The following is a 21,046-nucleotide window of genomic DNA, read 5'->3' on the forward strand; positions in this document are numbered from 1 at the left end:
AGTATTAAATCTAGAGTATGATTTCGACAATGAGTAGGTCCTGAAACATATTGTCTAACACCAATAGAGTTCAGAATGTCTATAAATGCTGATCCCAATGCATCTTTTTCATTATCAACATGGATATTAAAATCACCAACTATTAAAACTTTATCTGCAGCCAGAACTAACTCGGATGTAAAATCACCAAACTCTTTAATAAAGTCTGTATGGTGCCCTGGTGGCCTGTATACAGTAGCCAGTACAAACATAACAGGTGGTTTATCATTAACATTGGTTTCTTTGGATAATGTTATATGAAGCACCATTACTTCAAACGAGTTATACTTGAAGCCTGCCCTCTGAGAAATCCTGAAAACGTTGTTATAAATTGAAGCAACTCCTCCCCCTTTGCCTTTTAGACGCGGCTCGTGTTTATAACAGTAATCTTGGGGGGTGGACTCATTTAAAATAATGTAATCATCAGGTTTTAGCCAAGTTTCTGTCAAACAGAGCACATCTATATTATGATCAGTTATCATATTATTTACAAAAAGTGTTTTCGTAGAAATGGATCTGATATTCAATAAGCCAATCTTTATTATTTGTTTATCCATATTGCATTTGTTTTTTATTTGTTGAACCTCAATTAAATTGTTAACCTTAACTTGGTTTGGACGTTTTTTGTATTTTCTAGTTCGGGGAACAGACACAGTCTCTATAGTGTGATATCTAGGTGAAAGAGTCTCTATGTGCTGAGAATTAACTGACCTCTGTGACGGGAGGCAGCTAGCAGACGGTCGGTTTAGCCAGTCTGTCTGCTTCCTGACCTGGGCCCCAGTTAGTCAAGTATAAACACTAAGACTATGTGCCATATTTCTAGACAGAAGAGTGGCGCCACCCCAGGAGGGATGAAGACCATCTCTTTTAAACAGGTCAGGTCTGCCCCAAAAGCTCGTCCAATTGTCTATGAAACCTATGTTATTCTGTGGGCACCACTTAGACATCCAGCCATTGAGTGATGACAATCTGCTATGCATCTCGTCACCACGGTAAGCAGGGAGGGGACCAGAGCATATTACAGTGTCTGACATCGTGCTTGCAAGTTCACACACCTCTTTAAAGTTATTTTTAGTGATCTCCGACTGGCGAAGTCGAACATCATTAGCGCCGGCATGAATAACAATCTTACTGTATTTACGTTTAGCATTAGCCAGCACTTTTAAATTTGCCAAGATGTCAGGCGCTCTGGCTCCCGGTAAACATTTGACTATGGTGGCTGGTGTCTCTATATTCACGTTCCGTACAATAGAATCACCAATAACTAGAGCACTTTCATCAGGTTTCTCAGTGGGTGCATCACTGAGTGGGGAGAACCTGTTTAATGTTTTGATCGGAACAGAAGAGCGGTGTTTTGACCCACGACTACGCTGCCTCACCGTCACCCAGTTGCCCTGCTGCCGGGGCTCTGTTTCCGGAACCGGACAATGTACAGGAGTCCCTGAGCTAGACGCATCCAAAGCCGTATCTAGAGCCCTAACATTCTTACTGTCCTCAATTAAAGTTTGGATGCGTGTCTCTAATTCTGAAATCTTCTCTGTCAGCCTAACTATTTCCCTGCATTTATCACATGTGAATCCCTCATCAGCGACAGAGATAGATAAACTGTACATGTGGCAAGAGGTGCAAATAACGATAGTAGGCGAAGCCATTACTCACCGTGCTTGATGAAATATTCTTACTGCGGTTGTTTGATGAACTTGTGAAAAACTGCAGCGTGAGAGAAGAGAGGAGAGGAGAAAAGAAAACGCTAATGACAAGCTAATGAGTGCTAACGCTTTGCAGGTGTACTGCAGTCACGGAAGAGTGAACGATCAAAGTTAATCTGATAAGATTGATCTATAATATCAGAAATATAGTGTGAATTAAGTTATATTTTACAACTTAAAAAACAAACAAACAAACAGACAGTGATAGTAAGAAAGATTATAGAGAAAAAATATAAAATAAAAACAGCTACACGGAGCTATGATTAGCTACAGAAGGCCAACAGGAAGTAGAGAAAACACTGTCCAACAGCGACACTCTTCATTCATAAAGAGTAAAATGTCCAAAGTTTATAATTGTTATTGACAGTTTTTATATCGATTTTCACCCAGCCCTAGGCCGATTAGACCAAATTTGCAGCAAAACTTCATCCCCTACTGGATGCCTTCATTGAGGCAGTTGGGTGGACCATAAAAGAGCATAAGTTTTAATTTCTTGTTGTATCCAATGCATATTCACTGTTGAAATTATGTTGTGCAGTGTCAGGAAAGGCCTTTCTTGTAATATGTATAGCTTCTGTCATGAGTAACTTTTTTTTCAGCAATTCTAACACCTCAGCCCCAGATGAAAAAAACACCAACAAACCCCTTCTATTTTCTATGACTCGGAGTCTATAGAAGTCACACTTCTTAATATTTTTTTTTCTCACATTTTGCAGTAAATGTTTCATCCAGTTGACTTATTTGCAAGTCAGACTGCCGATAAGGTATGTATAAAAAGGATAAGAATATATTACAATTGATGTATCATTTTAAAAGTTATTTTTGGAGAGCGTAGAATAAAACAATTACTTAAGATTTTACTTTCTATAAACTTTAGCATCCTGTTTTCTTGATTTTGTGGTCAAAATTCTATTGATAGCATTCAAAAATTGAAAAGAACCATTTAGGATGTGCACCAGACAATGTCTCTTTACGTGTAAAACAACAATTGTTTTTGATTTCACCTCAGGGCCAACCTGGGAACATGATGGGACCTCTGCTACTTCATCTGCTTTTACAAGGTATAGCATGTTTTCCTCACTTCTTCATATAATAAAGGCAGCTGACAAGGGTATACAGTATTTTTAAAAAAATGTCACTATAGACTAGCAGACTACTAAATCTTTGGCTGAATTTAAGGCCATGCATTTTTAGAGCTTTGTTGAAGTTGGTTGGTAAAACAATTCCGTATTTATGTGAGATCAGCCAAGGAATTCTTAGCCAACATAATTTTGATTTAACATAATAAAACTGTACACTCTTAAGAAAAATGGTTCTAAACAGTACCAGAAAAGGTTTCTTCAGCTTGTAACAATAGCAGAACCCTTTTGTGCTAAATAGAACCCTTTTTATAGGCTTCCATAAAGAACAATGATTTGAAAGTGCTACAAAGAACCTTAATGGTGCAATAAATAACCTTTTTAATGATAGCTTATTTTCATTATTATTAGTATATTAGTATATTTATATAATTAATATTAGTTTTATTAATAATATTTGAATAAATTGTTTATTACGATTTGTTGGTTGTAGGATGTGACAGCATCTGAAATGCTGAGTTTAGAAAAACTGAGTTTAGAGTTACAATGTGCCTCCTACCATTTGTTTATTTAAAAACAATTGTTTATGAAGGCCAAAAGTAGCATGTGAGCACTACACAATGTTGTGTTTATGCAAAAATAAATAAATACATTTAAAATAAATATATGTAACAATATGGACCTAAAAATTTATATCATTGTTTCTTATTGGAAATGGAGAAAGAAGTAGCTGTCCTTAACTGAACAGAGCTGGTCACAATTACAAGCTATCTTAAACAAAAAAAAGAGAAAAAGACATGATTGGAAACCTGTTACAGTTTAAATGTAAAATAATAGACATTTAAAGAGGTCATTTGATGCTTTTTAAAAGATCCTTATTTTGTGTATTTAGTGTTATTGAATATATTGACATGCTTTAATGTAAAAAAAACAAAACAACAACACATCATTGTCCTTAGTTTTACCATCAGCTCAAGCCCGAAAGAGGAACAGAGTTGCGTGAAAGACACAGTGTGTCACTGTGTGACCCTTTCTCTCACACACACACACACACATGCACAAAACTCTGCATTTGAACATTCAATAGCAAATACTAAAACTTATAACAAAACAAACTTAAAGTAGCTGATTCAGAAGTGCCAGATTGTCCTTAGCAAAGTCAGAATGATCTCCTATTAGGTTCACGGGAGGGTTGTCCATAAAATATGTTGCTGTTCTGTTGTAAGTAATTATAAAGATTCCTTTCAGAGGCCAAATGAAGCCAAATTTTGCTCTCACCCTAACACACAGCATCTACCTGACATGGCTGCTTCAACACTCACTGTGGTTACTTAAACCACATCTTCTTTCTTAGCGTGAACATTTGGGTGGTATTACGCAAATATTTCCACATAGTGAAGCAGACATGTGGGGGTGTGTTTGAATGAGCAAATTTAGGGGGACTTGGCAGAGTCTTAACCTTGATAAAGAATATCTAGTATAACTTTCTATGAAGCCTGTATTTATAATACATTATACGGGTATTCTTAAGACATTATAATGAATGCATAATGCATTATATAAAAAAAGTATAATATGTTGTAACACCTTATAAATATTCAAGGACAGTTGTAATATATTATAATATTTACTTATTTCTGTTTATAGCTTTTAAGAGTATGATGATTTATAACACAATGGACACATTGCATCCACTTTTACAATGGATTATATTTATCATAGCTATAATGTATTATAAGTCTCATATCTTGCCATTTTCTGATGCTACTTTACTTAAAACAGTCAAATACCACTTATAAGTAGTAGTAGTAGTAATAATTATAATAATAATACTTTTTTTCTCGCTCTCAAACAGCCATAAGATTAGATATCAGATACCAGATTAATGTGTGATTCCATATAAAATATAGCTTTTCTTCAGTTGGAGTATTAAGCTCTCATCAATTAATTAACATTAGCTCCACAGAAAACCCTCAAATAACACTCTAACCACCCACCATTTCCATATCTTTCTGAAGACAAGAAGGGCAAACAAGTTGCACTGATTAATAAAAAACAAAGGTCAACCAATGTGAAAACTTCAAAACGTAAGAGATCTCTGCTGTCTGTCTCAGGTGAGGGTGGCGCTAAGTGGTCATCGCCCGCAATCAATGTTTAAAAATTCTAATTTCAAAGCATTTATTCAATAAAAAGTAATGTATTTAACAATTTGTGATAACATAATATTCATTTCATAAAGGCTGTAGTACAGTGGGAAACATAAATTAAATAGAAATGTACGTTTTTGTTGCTCTAGTCGTCTTCCCTCCCAAGCTGCAGTCTTGAAGTATAACTTGCCCACCATCCATTATGGGTGCACCTAGCAAACTTACTCAAATCTTACTGAAACAAACAGCGGATGGGTCTCTGTCTAGATCGGGGGTGAAAGAGGGAGACATAATGATGACACCGATATATAGTTTATGTACAAACTGGAATTATTTATTCAGCAATCTGTGCTAAAATGTCACCTGTACGGAACATTGTTGTGTGGAACATGGTTAGTCTACATTACCACACAGCAATCTTAAATGATAAAAATGAATAAAAACAGTTAAAATGAATAAAGTGTAAATTAAGTAACGTTAATTAAGTAAAATGTGTTAATTGCATGGGCGTAGGTTTAGGGGGGGACGCTAGGTACTAGTCCCTATCAATATTTTGATATGACAAATTTGTCCCCACCAATATTTAGCAATTAAGCTCCTTCGAACTGCTATTTGGATCGATTCTAACGGCCAGAATGATGACAGTACAACAAACGCCATAATTTGATTGGCGGGGTATCTGACAGGCTACACGCGCGGGCCGGGACTTCTTTTGTGCTTGCACTAGCAGCGAGCGAGTGTTATGTGTGTGTGCGCTCGCACGCATGTTGACGACGCCGACGGTAAATTACCAGGGCTGTCTCTTTGCCACATACAGGCCAGAGTAAAAACATTTTAATATTCCGTTTTTTTTTTTTTTTTTTGCCCCTTTTTGTACTTTGTAGATGCCACCCAAGAAGAAGGGGACATAAAAAGCTTTTTCATAAAGCAGAGTCAGAGTGTAAGTGGCCAAAATAACTAGCTAGCTACAGAAATAGCAGTAGTGATTGACCAGGCTTTCAAATGCAGATTATACTGTGGAAAATAGTATTATCTGATAGTATATGTAACCCAGGATGATAGAATACTACGTTAGCAAGTAACTGAATGTCAATTAGCCTGTAACTTAACTTAGAATCTTTCAGTCAACATAAACGGTGGATCTGGATTATGCTCCAAAAATTCTCATAGTCTACCTCTTGCAACAGTGTTCTTTTTTAAGTATAAATAGGCTACTAACATACATAGTAAATTATAATTGTTTGTTAATAAACCGTATGGTAACCGTGTACTGGAGGGTAACGTTATTGTGTTTATCATAGAAAAAGTTTATTATATTTATTTATTTAGATTTGTTTCCTTGAGTATTTTTTTGTTAGTGTAAATACTAATGTACATAATAATTTATGTTAATAAAACGTTTGGTTGTTCAGCTTTACACAGTCTCAGGTTTTTATTTGTATTTTTTGAGAGTGCATTTTTGAGATTATACAGTTAAACTAACTTAGCTCTTTAGCGACAGTATACAGGATGGTATATCGGGGTCAGGATCCAATATAATGAGATTAATTAGATTCACTTCTGTATTGTGATATTCTGTATTGCCAACAGTAACAGTCTGAAATAAAAAAGGATATTACCATTAAATCACTGGTATCTTACAGGGTTAGGGGCTGGGTTATGGGGTTGTCCCCACCAAAGCTGAGACCAAACCTACACCCATGGTTAATTGTGTATAATTACAGACCACTGGATGTTTTCTTCATGTTACCAAGTCCTCTGATAACATAGGCCTTAGTGTTCAACAACATTAAAGTCTGACACAGATCTAAGGATCAATAAAAACACAAAACCATTAGGTTATCAAGTACACAGTTTAATAAGAAATTATTTTATTAGTAGAACAGTTTGATAACACAGTGTGATAAACCTTGATGAGGTTTTTGAGGATAACAGCAAGTAGTCTGTATCTGCATCGACTGTCTTGACGTCTTCAGTTCTGAACTCCAAAAAAAAAAAAAAATGTGCGCTCATTTCCACGGACGTGACCGGATTCACTCTGTGACTGTAGTTCCCGCCCATTGAATCCGTGCCCAGGCTGGATCCGTGTTACAGTGGTTGTAACGTGGATTTGCCAGTTTGAAAATGTATCTGGCTCTGAGTCATCTGCTGTCTGGATCGAAATAAATTGCTTTCAAACTCTCTTGTGTGTTTTTGTGTGCATGCTCTAGTTTTAAATGATAAAACCAAATGTTTCTATTTACAACGTGTTTATGCAGCATTGAGTATTGTAGCCAATCACAGGCATCTCTGTTGAAAGTACTGGCCAATCAGAGCTGATTATATCAGAAGTTTTCACGTGAGTGAGCTCGGCCATTTGTGCTATAAAGGAAGTGCCTGCTCAGTGTCTTTACATACTTACTACTAAAGTTTGAAGAAAAGTTTTGTTTGTCTAGGGGCGAAACGTCCATGTATACTGTTTCAGGAATGACAAATCCGAGTGAAAAAAAATATTGCAAGTGTATCTGCTAAATTATGCGGCAAATCATTCTATGATTGACAGTGATAACTAGCAATGGACGAAATGGAACATCTGACAAGCCGATGTCAAAAATAGAGCTGTGCATTAAGGGATATCAACTTTTTCACCCATGATGAGTCCATGGATGTTTCTAATCCATTCATTTGTAGCCTATAATAATTAAAGAGAGAGACATGCTGCATTTATGCCATTGAAAAGTGTTTAAAGTGGGCCTCACCCTCTCTATGTATGACGTGATATTATAGAACAAGTCCATCTCAAAAAACCTAGAAAAACACATACAAAAACAACACATAATTTAAAGTAGGTTTGCATGGAAAACATGTGCCAGTCAAATCAACTGACAGCTGATAATGCATTTCTATGAAGTACTTTTGTGATTGAAATCAGAACATATATTGTTTGAAAACAATAAAAAAAAAAATTATATTTTTGTAAGTTTCATCAATCTACCACACCGCCATTAATGCTCTTAAACATTTGTCCCACAGGTGTTCTACTGTATGATGCTGTGGGATGGGAAGTGAGAATCCCAAAGGAAATTCACGGTCTCAGAGGTTCCTGTCTGGTCATACCATGTTCTTTCAGCTACACATCATACCCACCCAATGACCCAAGTAGAGTTGTGTGGTATCAGTGGGTCTCTAAAGGTTATCCTTTAGTTTACGATCCTTTGCATGCAAACAATGTCATTGATAAATTCAAAGGTAAAACGGATTTATATAGAAAATCAGGTGAATGCAGTCTGCTGATTACCAGACTGGAACAGTCCCACCATGGAGAGAAAATATATGCATGGATTGACCCTGAAAATGTTGGATGGCGCACCTACGCATTTTATGATGTCACCTCTACAGTTCTCGTTGATGGTATGTAAATATTCTTGAATTACTTACACAATAAAACCTGTGACTGTTGCGAAATATTGTGTGGTCAGTAACAACTGACATAAGAAAATGCTTTTTCCAAGTTTATGTATTTTCAAAACATCAAACATAATAACATTTTATGAAATTAATTTAAAATGTAAAGCAAAATATTGTTCAAAATGAAGACAAAGAGTCTTGGATACTTTCTGGCTGTACGGCTTTGTAAAATATGTTCATATGTTGATTAATAGAGGAACTAATTTCATACATCATGAAAAATTACCTCAAGACTAGCTGGTAAAAACTAATAAAAAATGAAAAACGTGTCTAAGAAAAGGGAAGTTAGTTGTGAGAAAATGTCTAGCCAAATTTATTTATTTATTCATTCCTGGTTGAATGCGATCAGTCTTGTATCTAATGCAGTGAAATTCAGATATGTGTCTAAATACTTGTTGGGGCCACTTTTTTTAAATGATATAATGTACCAATGTTTCTGTAAATTATAGCAAGTCCACAGCAGCCTAGCATCAGTATTTATGGAGGTGAGAGAATGGGTGACGCCATCACAGTAGGATGTTCAACTTTCCACACGTGTCCATACAGCAAACCAGCAATCACTCTGAATGGTGTAGAAGGATCTGATGAAGAAAAAGATGAATCTATTAAAGATGGCTTGTTGAAAAGAACTCTGACACGCAGAGGTGTGATAAGGGCAGAAAGCTTGACTATTATGTGTTCAGTAACACATTATGGTGGCATAAAAGCGACAGCTACAGAGGTCAAAAGGTCAAAATGTAAGTAAGCACAAATATGAACTGCTATGTTATGTTAGTTATAAATTAACTTTAAATGCAGCAGTTGGACCTTTTACAAGATTCCAGTTCAATTTCAGGTTTTCATAATAAAATAACGATTGAGCCTGAACTGGCAGATGTCACAGAGGGTGTCGCAAGGAGCTTCACTTGTAACGTCCATCATTCCTGCCAGAAAGAAAATCCAACCATCATATGGAACTATAAGAACATGCAGGTCACAACGGGGAACAAAAACAATCAGACCAGCTATTCCAGCATAACCTTTCTGGGTGCAAAAGAAGATCATGGGAAGAAATTGATTTGCACTGCAAAATTTTCTGGAGGAGACGTTTCAGCTTCTGTTGTTTTACGTGTACAACGTGAGTAATTTAGTCTTTGTAAATCTGTCTTTGTTTTCTAATTATTTTGATTTCTACTTTTATTTTTTAAAAGATATAAAGAACTAAATGTCACAGTCTTCAGCTGGTGTGGCCTAAATGGCCACCAGAGGACACTGTCTTTGTGAGAGCACATTGTTTGTTGTGTGTTTGTTTGTGCCACGTGCTCTTCTGTCTATTATCTGACCCTGCCTATCTTGTTACCTCATTATTGTTTCAGTGATTCCATCTGTGTCTCTCTCATTACCCTCCGCGTTAGTCTCCCTATTTATTCTCTTTGTGTCTGCTGTCCTGTGCTGGTTTGTTAATTGTTGACTGATGTATGAGTATTGATGTTGCTACCTGTTTGGTGCTGCTCTGCCTGATCCTGCTTTGTTGTGTTGTGCCTTATTTCTGACCTGCTTACTTAAACTATAACACATCTGGTTTAATGTCACAGACATTTAAAGGAAACTCTTTCGCCCTCTTGAGTATTGATGTGTGTTAACTGTGTTCACATACTTGTGTAAAGTATGCTTTCTAAGGTTTAAATAGGACTATTTTCAGAAAGCATGGCCCTGCTAACATTTTTTATGACGCATGGTTTGTTCCATTGCTTTGCAGATGATACTCAAATCTGTTTGCCCTTAAAAACAGAGTGGTATTGAAACACAAATTACTTGCCTGTCTGATGTGAAAGCTGGGCCGTAAAACTTAAATAATTTTCAATAATGTGTAGTCTTGTCTCTCCGGTCATCCACCCAGAGATTGTTATGTATCCCAAAGTCGAAGCTAATGTACAGGGGTGACCACGCTTTCTTATTAGCTTCCACCAGACAGTGGAATGCTCTACCCTTCAGGATTAGATCTGCATCATCGCTTTTTGTTTTTCTTTGGTTTAGCATATTATTTATGATAATTACCTTTTTGTCAGTATTCTCTATCATCTGTTATGTCTTTTTCTCTGTTTTATCATATTCTTTTTCATTGTGCATCAACTTATGTTGTGCTTAATAGTGCTATATAATTAAAATTGACATTGACATGACAATTCATTTGCGCCAAAACCATAAATACAACCGCCTCAGAAACCTTATTGTTACTTATTGTTTTCTACTGATTCTCTCACAGAGTATAAGAAACCAGTCCAGATCCTGAATGAAAGTATGTGGGTTTTTCCCCCTGGCACCAAATTTTCTTATTTATATTATTGTCCTGTACTCATAGGCCTTTTGATAATAAAAGCAACAATACCTTCAGTTCTGTAATAATATTTATTAATCCATTATAATATATATCATTTTAGCTCATTTCCAGTATGTGGCAGATGTGATTCCCAATATCACTGCACTGCCTCATTCATGTGTGGTAATACCGTGTAGTTTCAAGATGGAGGAATATGTCACTCGTCTTCGGGTTCTTTGGGTCACTGATGGAGGTGGCTACATGTTCCACACGGATCCAGTCGATGTCTTGAACAACTTCAAAGGCCGCACAAGACTCCTCGGAAACCCGGATGAACATAACTGTACTGTGGAGATGGATAATGTGCAAACTCATGACAACGGGCCGTTCTGCTTCCGGGCAGAAAAAGGAAACAGGAAATACAGCTTCAACAACAGCTGTGTGTTCATTATTATGCAGGGTGAGGAAATATAACTAATCATTTAGGTTAGCATACTTCTGAAAACTTAACGACAACCTTTACAACAACTCTATTTCATGCATCACATTCCAAAACTAATATAATGTCTTTGTGTCTTTTAATATAAAGCATCTCCCGACAAACCTGTGATGTCATCCCTCCCTGAAGACATCGAGCCCAAGACACGCATCACCGTCAAATGCTCAGTCAACCACACATGCTCCTCTCACCCTCCCCAAATCACCTGGAGCGTCCCAACAGCCCGAGAAACTATCAGCCACAGTCACATGGGTGGAGGCGTCTGGGAAACAGTGTCCTCTGTGACCTTTATTCCAACTGGATATGAAGAGAAAGATGAAATTGTCTGCACTGCCAACTTTTGGGGCGGTAGAACACAGGAAAACACTGGCTTCCTGAATATTAGAAGTAAGTACAGACTGATGTTAATGGGATTGCCTTGTGCATGTAAGATGCTTTGGTCCATTTATAATATGATTGGTCAAATAGAAACTGTATTTCATGATGTGACTGTTAATCGTTTTAACAATAATTGTATTATAGGAGTTCAGGGGCTTAGATTGGAGACTATTGGGTCTAGTATCATTGCTCCCACACTTGTGTTCGTTCTTATTTGTGTACTTGTGGGAGTCTTCATATATAAAATGCGACACAGGTATGAATTATCATTTTATTTTTTTTACTTATATTTCAGAATGTTCTTACATTTTTAAATAAGTTTAGGTATCTATAGCCTTATCCAGATGGGAATAGTTTTACATGGAAAGGTGGGGTTGAACGGTTATTACTAGAGCTTCTGAGATGTGCAATCTCAGTGGACCTGCTTGTAACTTACATTTTGTCAAAGACATACTTTTCGGAACTCTAGATACTTTATCAGATCATCCCGAACTTTGGGTCAAAGAATGTGAGACAGTACCATTCTTAACCATTGTAATGTAACAGCAAGAACGCCAAAGTAAAACTGTATCTCACTTTTACATTCTCATTACTGATTGTAGACAGCTTCATCCAGATATGCAAGGGTCACAATCTGAACGGAGGTACTGTATGTGCAGTATGACATTTAATTGTTAATTTTCACTTATTAATTAATATTAAAACCTTTTGGATTTATAACACACTAGCAATTTTAACTCTGTTCTCTGATGTAGGAGGTCGGTTTGGAACAGATTATCAAGGTAACTAAACTTATATTTTTCTCTTTGTATTTGTTCCTGAGACTAAATTTAATGTTTCTCTCCCAGTCGTTTAAGAACGTCTGACAGAAGTGATAGAAGGCAAGTATACCAGAGAAAGGTCAGAAAAGTTAGTGTCAGTATTTATTTCAAATGAACTAACTAGTGCCATCAACAGGTACACTGGAGATGCTACTCGAAGACATATGAGGCTTGAACAAAGGCAGGTTGAAAATATAATTCTACATGTAATTATAATTTGTATTGCGTTTGTACTCAAACTACTTAAACGATACATCTTTCATCAGACGGAGCATCTGGAGCTGATTTTCTGGGTTATGAATATTCATATTTTTGTATTCATTTCATGCGTTTCATTATTAAAATCTTCAGGACAGTATTTCATTAAAAAAATAACAAAAAGGATTTCCATAAGAAAGTAGTTTTTATACATAAAATACACATATGACTGATAATTAACATTAATAAAATGTACAGGTGAATATTGATTCAGTTATTGATTGTGCTGTACATTTAATTAACTACGAAAATTATTTCTCCATTTTCCTCGCAACATTACACTTCAGCCACTCAGGCCATCATTTTGCACCACAGTGTTGAAATATTAAGAGGAAATCATTTTTTTAAATGTTCTACAATTGCATTTGCACACTGAACAGAGAAAGTATTTAAACATGTTAAAAACAATTCCTCACAGCATCACACATTTTTTGCATCTATCCCCCACTGACTAATGAAACTCTCTTCACAGAACAAACAACATTTGTACGGTGTCAGAAAACAAGCCTTTCTCCAAACCTCTTACGCCGTCACCAAAGAGGTCAGTGCATTGAACCACATCTATGTTTCTTAAAAGGGTCTTGAACTGCATTTTTTCTTCTACATTTTATAATGTTCTTTGAGGGCCAATTACAATGTTAGCAAGATTTTTACATCACTTATAAGTAATTTAGAAGTTCTGTCCTGTTTTTGAACCTGGATGCGAGTAGTGCAATTCAACACATCTAGAGACCGAACCAATTACAATCATGATTCTGTCTAGACTGGATGCAGCGCTGCAAATCTCCAACAGTAAATGATTGCCATGTTCTACTTCTGATGCTCATGCTACTGTACTTAGAACATAAAGAAATAGATTCTGCACTAATGAGGAACTTTTGAGTACTGAAACTTACTGATGTTTTTATATCACAATGACTTCTGATGTGGATTGATTTCTCAATTCATGACCCCTTAAAGGCCTAAAATCATACTTTAGTTTCTTCCTGATAACTTTAACTCAACAGTTGCCATGATGATTAATACAGATATTTATGTTTTTTTTATATTCTTTTTCACCATGCACCTCAGTGAGCCAAAATCCTCAGTGAGTATATTTTTATTTCTACTTATATTCAACTGGAAATGATTTCTATGATTTCAAAAGCTGTCCCAGAATATGTTATTGACTGACTTCTTTGTCCTTTTTCTTATTTTTATTTTTATATTACATTAAGGGTTATGATTATGAGGCTGTTTACTCCAACATGGAAGATCTCAACGTGTATGGAAATATCTGATGATAATGAACAACACAAAGTTCAAAAAAGTTTTTTTTTTTTTATGCTCAAAATAATATTAATCAGACTGTATGCTTTCAAATGTAATCACTCTTTTTGACTCTGTAGCTTGTGTTGACTTAACTGATTTTATTAATGTTGTTGTCTCTGTTCTACTCTGCCATTTATCAACACTTTCCAGCATTTTTGTGAAAAAAATAACTATAAATATAAACATTCCATCCTATATAGCATCTTGATGATTTATAAACTCATTATACTTACCAATATCATTCTGCATGTTAAGTTTATAAAATATGCTGCATGTTGTGAAACAAATTTGCACCAATGTATAAAATTCTTAAACTGTTAGTATTGACAGAAATCTGCATGAACATAATGTGATTAAACCAAATGTTTTTAGAAATAATAATCGTTGTTACCATGATTGTAAAAGGAAACAAGTATAACCCCATCAGGCACAATAGCAGCTCCAGAATGAATGAAAAGTAGAAAGGCTAGTGAGAACAAGATTAGAAACAGGTTTGCAACCTAATCAGGAATGACAACAAATCAAGGACAAATGAAACAGGAACGAAACATGAGAAACTGAAGGATGTCAAACGTGCTGAAGTGCTTAAGAAGAAGACTGAAGGGGTGAGAGAAAGGGATAAAGTATAAATGACTATGGAAATCAGCAGTATCCACCCTGTTCCAAAAGAGTGTGTTTTTAATTATGGGTGGCACTTCCTGTTTACAGGACTTCCATAAAAAAATTACTGAAACAAATAATTACAAACCAGTCCCAATTCAATTCAACTTTATTTCGCCATGTATACAGATACTAGGAATTTGGTTTGGTCTTCTCCATGCAGGCAACACAGTAAAAGCGACACAGTTTTTAACAGTTACAAAAACACAATACAAGGACAAATAGAGACATTATAAGCAATACGTTAATATGAATGTAAAAAAGTGATGAGTTAAATAATAAATAAAGTGCCATGAATTCCAAGATTTAAGAATCATTTAGGAGGGCTATTGCTTGGGGGAAAAAACTGTGGCGGTGGCGTGATGTTTTGGGCAAAGAGGCCCTATACCGCTTTCCGGAGGGGAGAAGATTAAACAGACTATTGGCAGGATGAGAGGGGTCAGCCGCAATCTTCACAGCTCTGTTAATGGACCTGGAGCTGTACAGGTCCATAATGGGGGGCAGGGGGCAGCCGATGATCCGCTCTGCTGCTCGGACGACTCTTTGTAGCATGGCCTTTCCGCGGGCTGACGCAGAAGCAAACCAGACCGTGAGGGAGGATGTTAGCACACTCTCAATAACCGCTCTGTAGAATTGTACCATGATGGGGGGACTGAGTCGTAGTCCTTTCAGGCGGCGGAGGAAGAACAGGCGCTGCTGGCCTTTCTTCACTAGTTGGGAGATGTTATTGTCCCATTTGAGTGTGTTAGTAATGGTTGTGCCCAGGAACTTGAAGTGCTCTACCACAGACACAGATGAGTTATTGATGACCAAAGGAAGATGAGTCGGGGGCTTTTTGCGGAAATCCACTATCATCTCAACTGTTTTGTTGATGTTAAGCTTCAAGTTACTGACTGCACACCAGGACACCAGGAGACTGACCTCTTTGCGGTAGGCTGACTCGTCCCAGTCCAGTCCCAGTGCTCACCGGAGTGGAGACTATTGGTCTTTACATCGTAACGCCATCACTTGTGTTCCTTCTGGTTTGTATACTTGTTGGAGTCATCATATACATGAAGCGACGAAGGTAACTCTTTGTGCATGTTTTGTTAGGCCAGGCACTCCTAAACTTTTATTTTATTTTATTTTTATTTTTATTTTTTTCAGCTGAACCCCTTAGAGGTAAAATATTAAATATTTTTAAATATTTATGTCTGTTTCTTCTTTTAAAAGTTATCATTTAACATATGTTTCAATAACTTTGAGTAATACTGATATGATGATACTTGATGATTACTTTTAGTCAATATGCAAACAATCATGTGGATGTGGAGCAGTCAGGAATGAAAGGCACACATATCATCAATTCTCACATATGGCATCTGTTTCCAGGTCAGAAGATGCAATGTCAGGAAACGAGCCTTTCTCCAAATCTTATATGCCATCACAAAAGAGGTACAGCACATCTGAACCCATGTACATTATTAATAATAAGATCTTTTTGGTATTTAAATGTAATAGCAACCTCAGTGATTGAAAATCCTGCTCTGCGAGTATATTATTTGCACGGCAGCAAACATCTTTGAGAAATTCTTATCGAAATATGTTATTAACTTATACCTGGCTATCTGTTCTCTCTTTATTAAGCTGAATACACCAACATGGACGAACTCAACATGTATGGACATATCTGATGAAAACAACATCAGAGGTTCAATAGTTTTTTTTTTTAAAAGATTAAAAATAGAAAACTGTAAACATAATTGTCTTTTTTTTTCAGAATTCCAGCAAACAAGCAAAACAACTACTTTTGTTTATGTTTATGAATTATATATCTATATGCAATATTATGCTGAAGGTTTTATTTATTTATTTTGTTACTACTTGTGTACATGACTATTAAATATGATTGAACACTATTATTACGTTCAGACAGTGACATACCAAACAAAGAGTAAGGCTTTATCTTATAAATGCTTTTAAGGAATTGAAAGAAAATTATGTGAATGTTGTCACCAGCCTGAGAGTAGCAGTATGCAGACAGCGCCACCTACTGGTCGGTCAATAAATCATATAAATTGGACATTCCGCGTAAATTAAAAAAACGGAGCTGACACCTCTTTTTCGGTTTTCATCAGTCATCGTGGCCAGTGAATTATTATTAGTCATTGTAGACACGTCATTATATGGAAGGGCACACACATAATCTAAATTGCCTATATTCAAGTTAAAAACTTTAAATGTCTAACAAACCATTTTTCTTTTTTTTTTTCTTTTTTTCTTTTTTTTATGATAACAATGTGAAATGGATACCGAAAAAAGATCTTATCGTTATGGAAATGTAATTTAACAAACTTAAATAAATCTAAAATCTGTTACTGACTCAGTAGTTTGTATTAAATGGGCCCATAACATGAATTTATCATACATGATTATGTACCTTTTTCTGATGTGTCTCTCTTGGCAGGTTGTTGTGAGAAGGGATACAGCAAAAACCGGAAGTATATTCCTATTGGATTGTATTTTATGAACGTCTACACCTACCCCAAACCTAAACCTAACCCTTAAAATAATGCAAAAATAACGTTTTACAAGGTGGGGAAAATTGCGCTATATTGATGTGCGCATGCCCAGCAGTTTTTGTTGTATCCCATCTAGCCAGAGGGCATGTCTCATACGAAGAAAAGAAAAAAGGAAAAAAAAAATACCTTTTGTACGCGATTACAACCAAAGTTTAAAACCAAACAAAGAAAACGTACTTATGTTGTTTTTATTTATTTATTGGATTTCATTTTGATGGCGTAACGGGGGAAATAATAACATTTTGGACCGCTTCAGTTTTGGTTTCGGTTCGGTTTTGATTTCAATAGCCTACTTACTGACTGAGCGCAGTAGACCCACTGTTGACGTGGACGTGTGTCAAACAGTTTTGGAACGACACAGAGGTGAGTAAATGAAGACAGAATATTCATTTTTGGTTAAACTATTCCTTAAAAGATATTTTTCAGCTCGTTGGTCTCTTTTTATTTGCCCCTCTCGCATGCAAGTATAATTCCTAAATGCAAAAACAAAACAGAATATGTATATTTGTGATTTTTCTTTACAGCAAAGCTTGTCCGTCGACCGCTTGGTAAATCCGCTATTCTGGAATGTGAAAAAAGGCGTTCTTCCACACTTTCCCAGCAAACAGCGAAGGTTCGCATTTGGTCCGCTTACTGATCTAGATGTTAATAGGTTAATATATCTGAACATTACTGAAACCTATACAGTGGCAGTGTCCTTGGAAAAACATATGTATTGTTAAGAAATCAATAACCTAACTTTTTTTTCTTTTTCTTTTCCTGCGTTTTTGCCTCTTTAGTTTCTAGAGTCCAGTCCAGCATGGCTGTGCGGTCAGGTGTTCTTCTGGGAGACCGGGGATGGTTGTAACACGGGGAGAGTTGTAACACTACCAATTCCATGAATCAGGGGCAAGATAGGAGTCATGTGACAATTTCAGTTTCATCAGGCTTCCTTTACAATCCCACATGGAGGTTTTCCAGTCTGTGTTGCTATCTCTCCTTAAGCTACAGCAGAAAATCTAATTCTGAGGTCAGAAAGTAAAAAAAATTAACAAGATAATATTTTGTTTAGTACTTCTACCGTTGTAGATAATGTTGTATGAGTTATATCAGGTCAAACTGTAGTTTCTCTAACCTTCTGCCAATTTCAAAGCACCATGCTAATACAGCTTGCTAAACAATGGGTGACAGTGAAGGGGTAGGTTGTAACACGTGTTTTGAAAGTGTTACAACCATCCCTTTACATACAACCAAGAACATTTTTGTGATTTTAACAATTCTACAGAATTACTAGAACTTGTGACTGGTAAAGAATGCATTTCATTTGTTCATTCTCTGGAGTGGGGATAAACATACGTCTGTTAATTTGCTCACACACACACACACATTTTGTGAAAAGTGGGGACATCCCATAGGTGTATTGGTTTTTATACTGTGCAAACTGTATATTCTATGGCCCTTCACCAACCCTACACCTAACCCTAAGCCTCACAGGAAACTTTGTGCATTTTTACTTTCTCAAAAAAACTCATTCTGTATGATTTATAAGTGTTTTGAAAAATGGGGACATGGGTTATGTCCTCATAAGTCTCCCTCTCCTTGTAATACCTGTGTCATACCCATGTCATTATACTGAGTTGTGTCCTGATATGACACAAAAACAAGAACACAGACACACACACACACACATATGAATGTGCACGTACAGACATGCACACACACAAAGGCACACATGCACAAAAACACACAATATGCTCATACACTCCCCATATTCACACATATTTATTGTTGCAGTCATTCATTTAAAATAAAACTGTTTTTGTGTCAAATCACTTGGAGTACCCTTAGTTTTTGTATATTTTGTCTACCTGTTACAACTTACCCCAGTATGTGTTACAACCTACCCCAGTAGTGGGGTAGGTTGTAACAAAGGACCACCTTGTATTTGTCATCATCTCACAAAGTCTGTGATATAGTTGAATACATTTAAATTGTTGCCATTTGTAGTATAAACATGTGGGTACTTTGCCTAGAAGTTTTAGACTTGTAGCCAAAAGAAAAAGGTAATTTTAGGCGTTGAAGAAAAAAGTGTTACAACCATCCCCGGTCTCCCCTACTGGTTTCACTGTATGTTTATAAATCATTCTTTTCATATATTATATTATTGTTAACTGTTGTGCACTGTAAACGCAAAAAAAACAAAAAAAAAAACACTGCTATTCCGATTGCTTTAAACAAATTTTAAGTTAATGTAATGTATTCCAATAACATTTACTGCAACTTGGAATTTTTTAGTCGTATTTACTTGAACTGTGATCAGATTTACTTATTAAAACCATGCAAACCGATTGCCTTTAAAAGACTAAGTAATAGTACACATGCTAACATAACCAACAGAGAGAGAATATATATATATATATATATATATATATATATATATTAAAAATCAACTAATTGTTGTACTTCAAGTAAATTAAATTAAGTCGATTAAAAAGTGTTGGGACATTTGTTAGTGTTATTGAAATGTATTTTATTTTAAGTTTATTAACTTTTATCATTATTATTTTGCAGTTTTTTGCGCAAGCGCGTTTGCTGATATCTGGAAGGTAACTGTAGAGCCTGAAATGCAGGCTCTGGTCTCATCTTGTGTCGTGTTGCCCTGTTCATTCAAATACCCCGTTCAAGAACAGCCCTCTGATCGTATTAGAGCTATGTGGCACATGAAGGACAACTGGGATGATATTATTTTTCACAAAGACTCCACGAGGGTTAAAGACAGTTTCAGGGGTCGTACAAACCTGATTGGTTCACTGGGTGGTTTCAACTGCTCCTTGGAGATTGATGAGGTCAAAAACCACGACAACGGGCCGTATTGTTTCAGGGTGGAATTAGAAACCTCTAAAAAAGACAAGTACTCCTTTGTGGAAAACTGTGTGTCGATTAAAATGATCGGTAAGTTTGCTTTTGAGCTGTGATTACAACAATGATATGGAGTACAAAATAAGAAAATGGCTTAAAAATGGCAAGTGACTAAATAATTACAAGGTGAGCTTGTTTCTGCTTTTGTTTACTAAGTGAAATATGTGGGGGGGTTTTTTGTTTTGTTTTTTAATTCCAAATGCATTTACAGAGCAAGCATCAAAACCAGAGCTGCAGGCCGAGCAGTCTGTGCAGGAGGGTGAACCAGTGGTCTTCACATGCTCTGTCCGGCACACATGTCCGTCCCACCAGCCCACTCTCACCTGGAACCACACTGGAAAAGTCATCATGAGCTACAAGAACATTGGTCATGGAAACTGGGAAACACAGTCTGTACTGACCTTTATCCCTCAAAAAGAGGACGATCACAGCGCTGTCGCATGCACAGTCAAACACTACGGGAATGTCGAGGGCGAAATGACAGCGTCTCACCGTAACTTTGTGAAAGGTATAACAATAAAACTGTTCTGTGTAAATGTTCTTTTAAAGTAATTAAGTGTTTTTTGTTTTGTTTAGTTTTTTCTACCAGAACAAGCAACACTCAGCCACATTCTCATACCAGTCATCTCTGGTCTTGGATCTGCTCTTTTGTTTGGATTACTGTGTTTCTTCATTGCCAAGAAGAGATACGAGTGAGTCTGAAACGGACTTCTACATAAATATCACTGACTAATATTAGAGAAGACATCCCTGAAAAAGGATTACACTGTAATTGTAATGAGTGAAAATTAATTAGTTTGCATTTTTAAATCAAATTCTCAAAGATAAATCTAACAGTAAAATATGAAAATCTATCAAAACAAATTTGGGCTCATCTGGCTACAGAATCGCTGTTGCAAGATTTCTTTAAATACTCCAAAACAAAGACAAAACATCCTTC

The 21,046-nt window shown here is 36.2% G+C and overlaps 3 protein-coding genes and 1 long non-coding RNA gene across 4 annotated transcripts; all 4 read left to right on the forward strand.

The window, feature by feature from the left end:
* Window positions 1-2,373: 2,373 nt before the first annotated feature.
* On the forward strand, window positions 2,374-10,073 carry LOC113077789 (sialoadhesin-like). The gene is made up of 5 exons (XM_026250058.1): window positions 2,374-2,512; window positions 2,758-2,809; window positions 7,987-8,364; window positions 8,871-9,158; window positions 9,257-10,073. The coding sequence occupies exons 1-5, from the start codon at window positions 2,468-2,470 to the stop codon at window positions 9,544-9,546; spliced, it is 1,053 nt and encodes a 350-aa protein (XP_026105843.1). The 5' UTR covers window positions 2,374-2,467; the 3' UTR covers window positions 9,547-10,073.
* A 677-nt stretch (window positions 10,074-10,750) lies between these two features.
* LOC113077790 (myeloid cell surface antigen CD33-like) lies at window positions 10,751-12,610 on the forward strand. The gene is made up of 6 exons (XM_026250059.1): window positions 10,751-11,180; window positions 11,310-11,606; window positions 11,742-11,853; window positions 12,200-12,241; window positions 12,353-12,379; window positions 12,446-12,610. Exons 1-6 carry the CDS (start codon window positions 10,925-10,927, stop codon window positions 12,531-12,533), a joined length of 822 nt encoding a protein of 273 aa, XP_026105844.1. The 5' UTR covers window positions 10,751-10,924; the 3' UTR covers window positions 12,534-12,610.
* Window positions 12,611-17,525: 4,915 nt separating this feature from the next.
* LOC113077771 (uncharacterized) lies at window positions 17,526-18,021 on the forward strand. The gene is made up of 3 exons (XR_003281385.1): window positions 17,526-17,571; window positions 17,733-17,821; window positions 17,988-18,021. It is a non-coding gene; the product is annotated as an uncharacterized LOC113077771 (long non-coding RNA).
* Window positions 18,022-18,367: 346 nt separating this feature from the next.
* On the forward strand, window positions 18,368-20,673 carry LOC113077809 (sialic acid-binding Ig-like lectin 14). Its single transcript, XM_026250072.1, has 3 exons — window positions 18,368-18,371; window positions 19,759-20,139; window positions 20,318-20,673. The coding sequence occupies exons 1-3, from the start codon at window positions 18,368-18,370 to the stop codon at window positions 20,656-20,658; spliced, it is 726 nt and encodes a 241-aa protein (XP_026105857.1). The 3' UTR covers window positions 20,659-20,673.
* The last annotated feature ends 373 nt before the right edge of the window (window positions 20,674-21,046 follow it).

This window comes from Carassius auratus, unplaced genomic scaffold, assembly GCF_003368295.1.
Source record: "Carassius auratus strain Wakin unplaced genomic scaffold, ASM336829v1 scaf_tig00023221, whole genome shotgun sequence".
Taxonomy (NCBI): domain Eukaryota; kingdom Metazoa; phylum Chordata; class Actinopteri; order Cypriniformes; family Cyprinidae; genus Carassius; species Carassius auratus.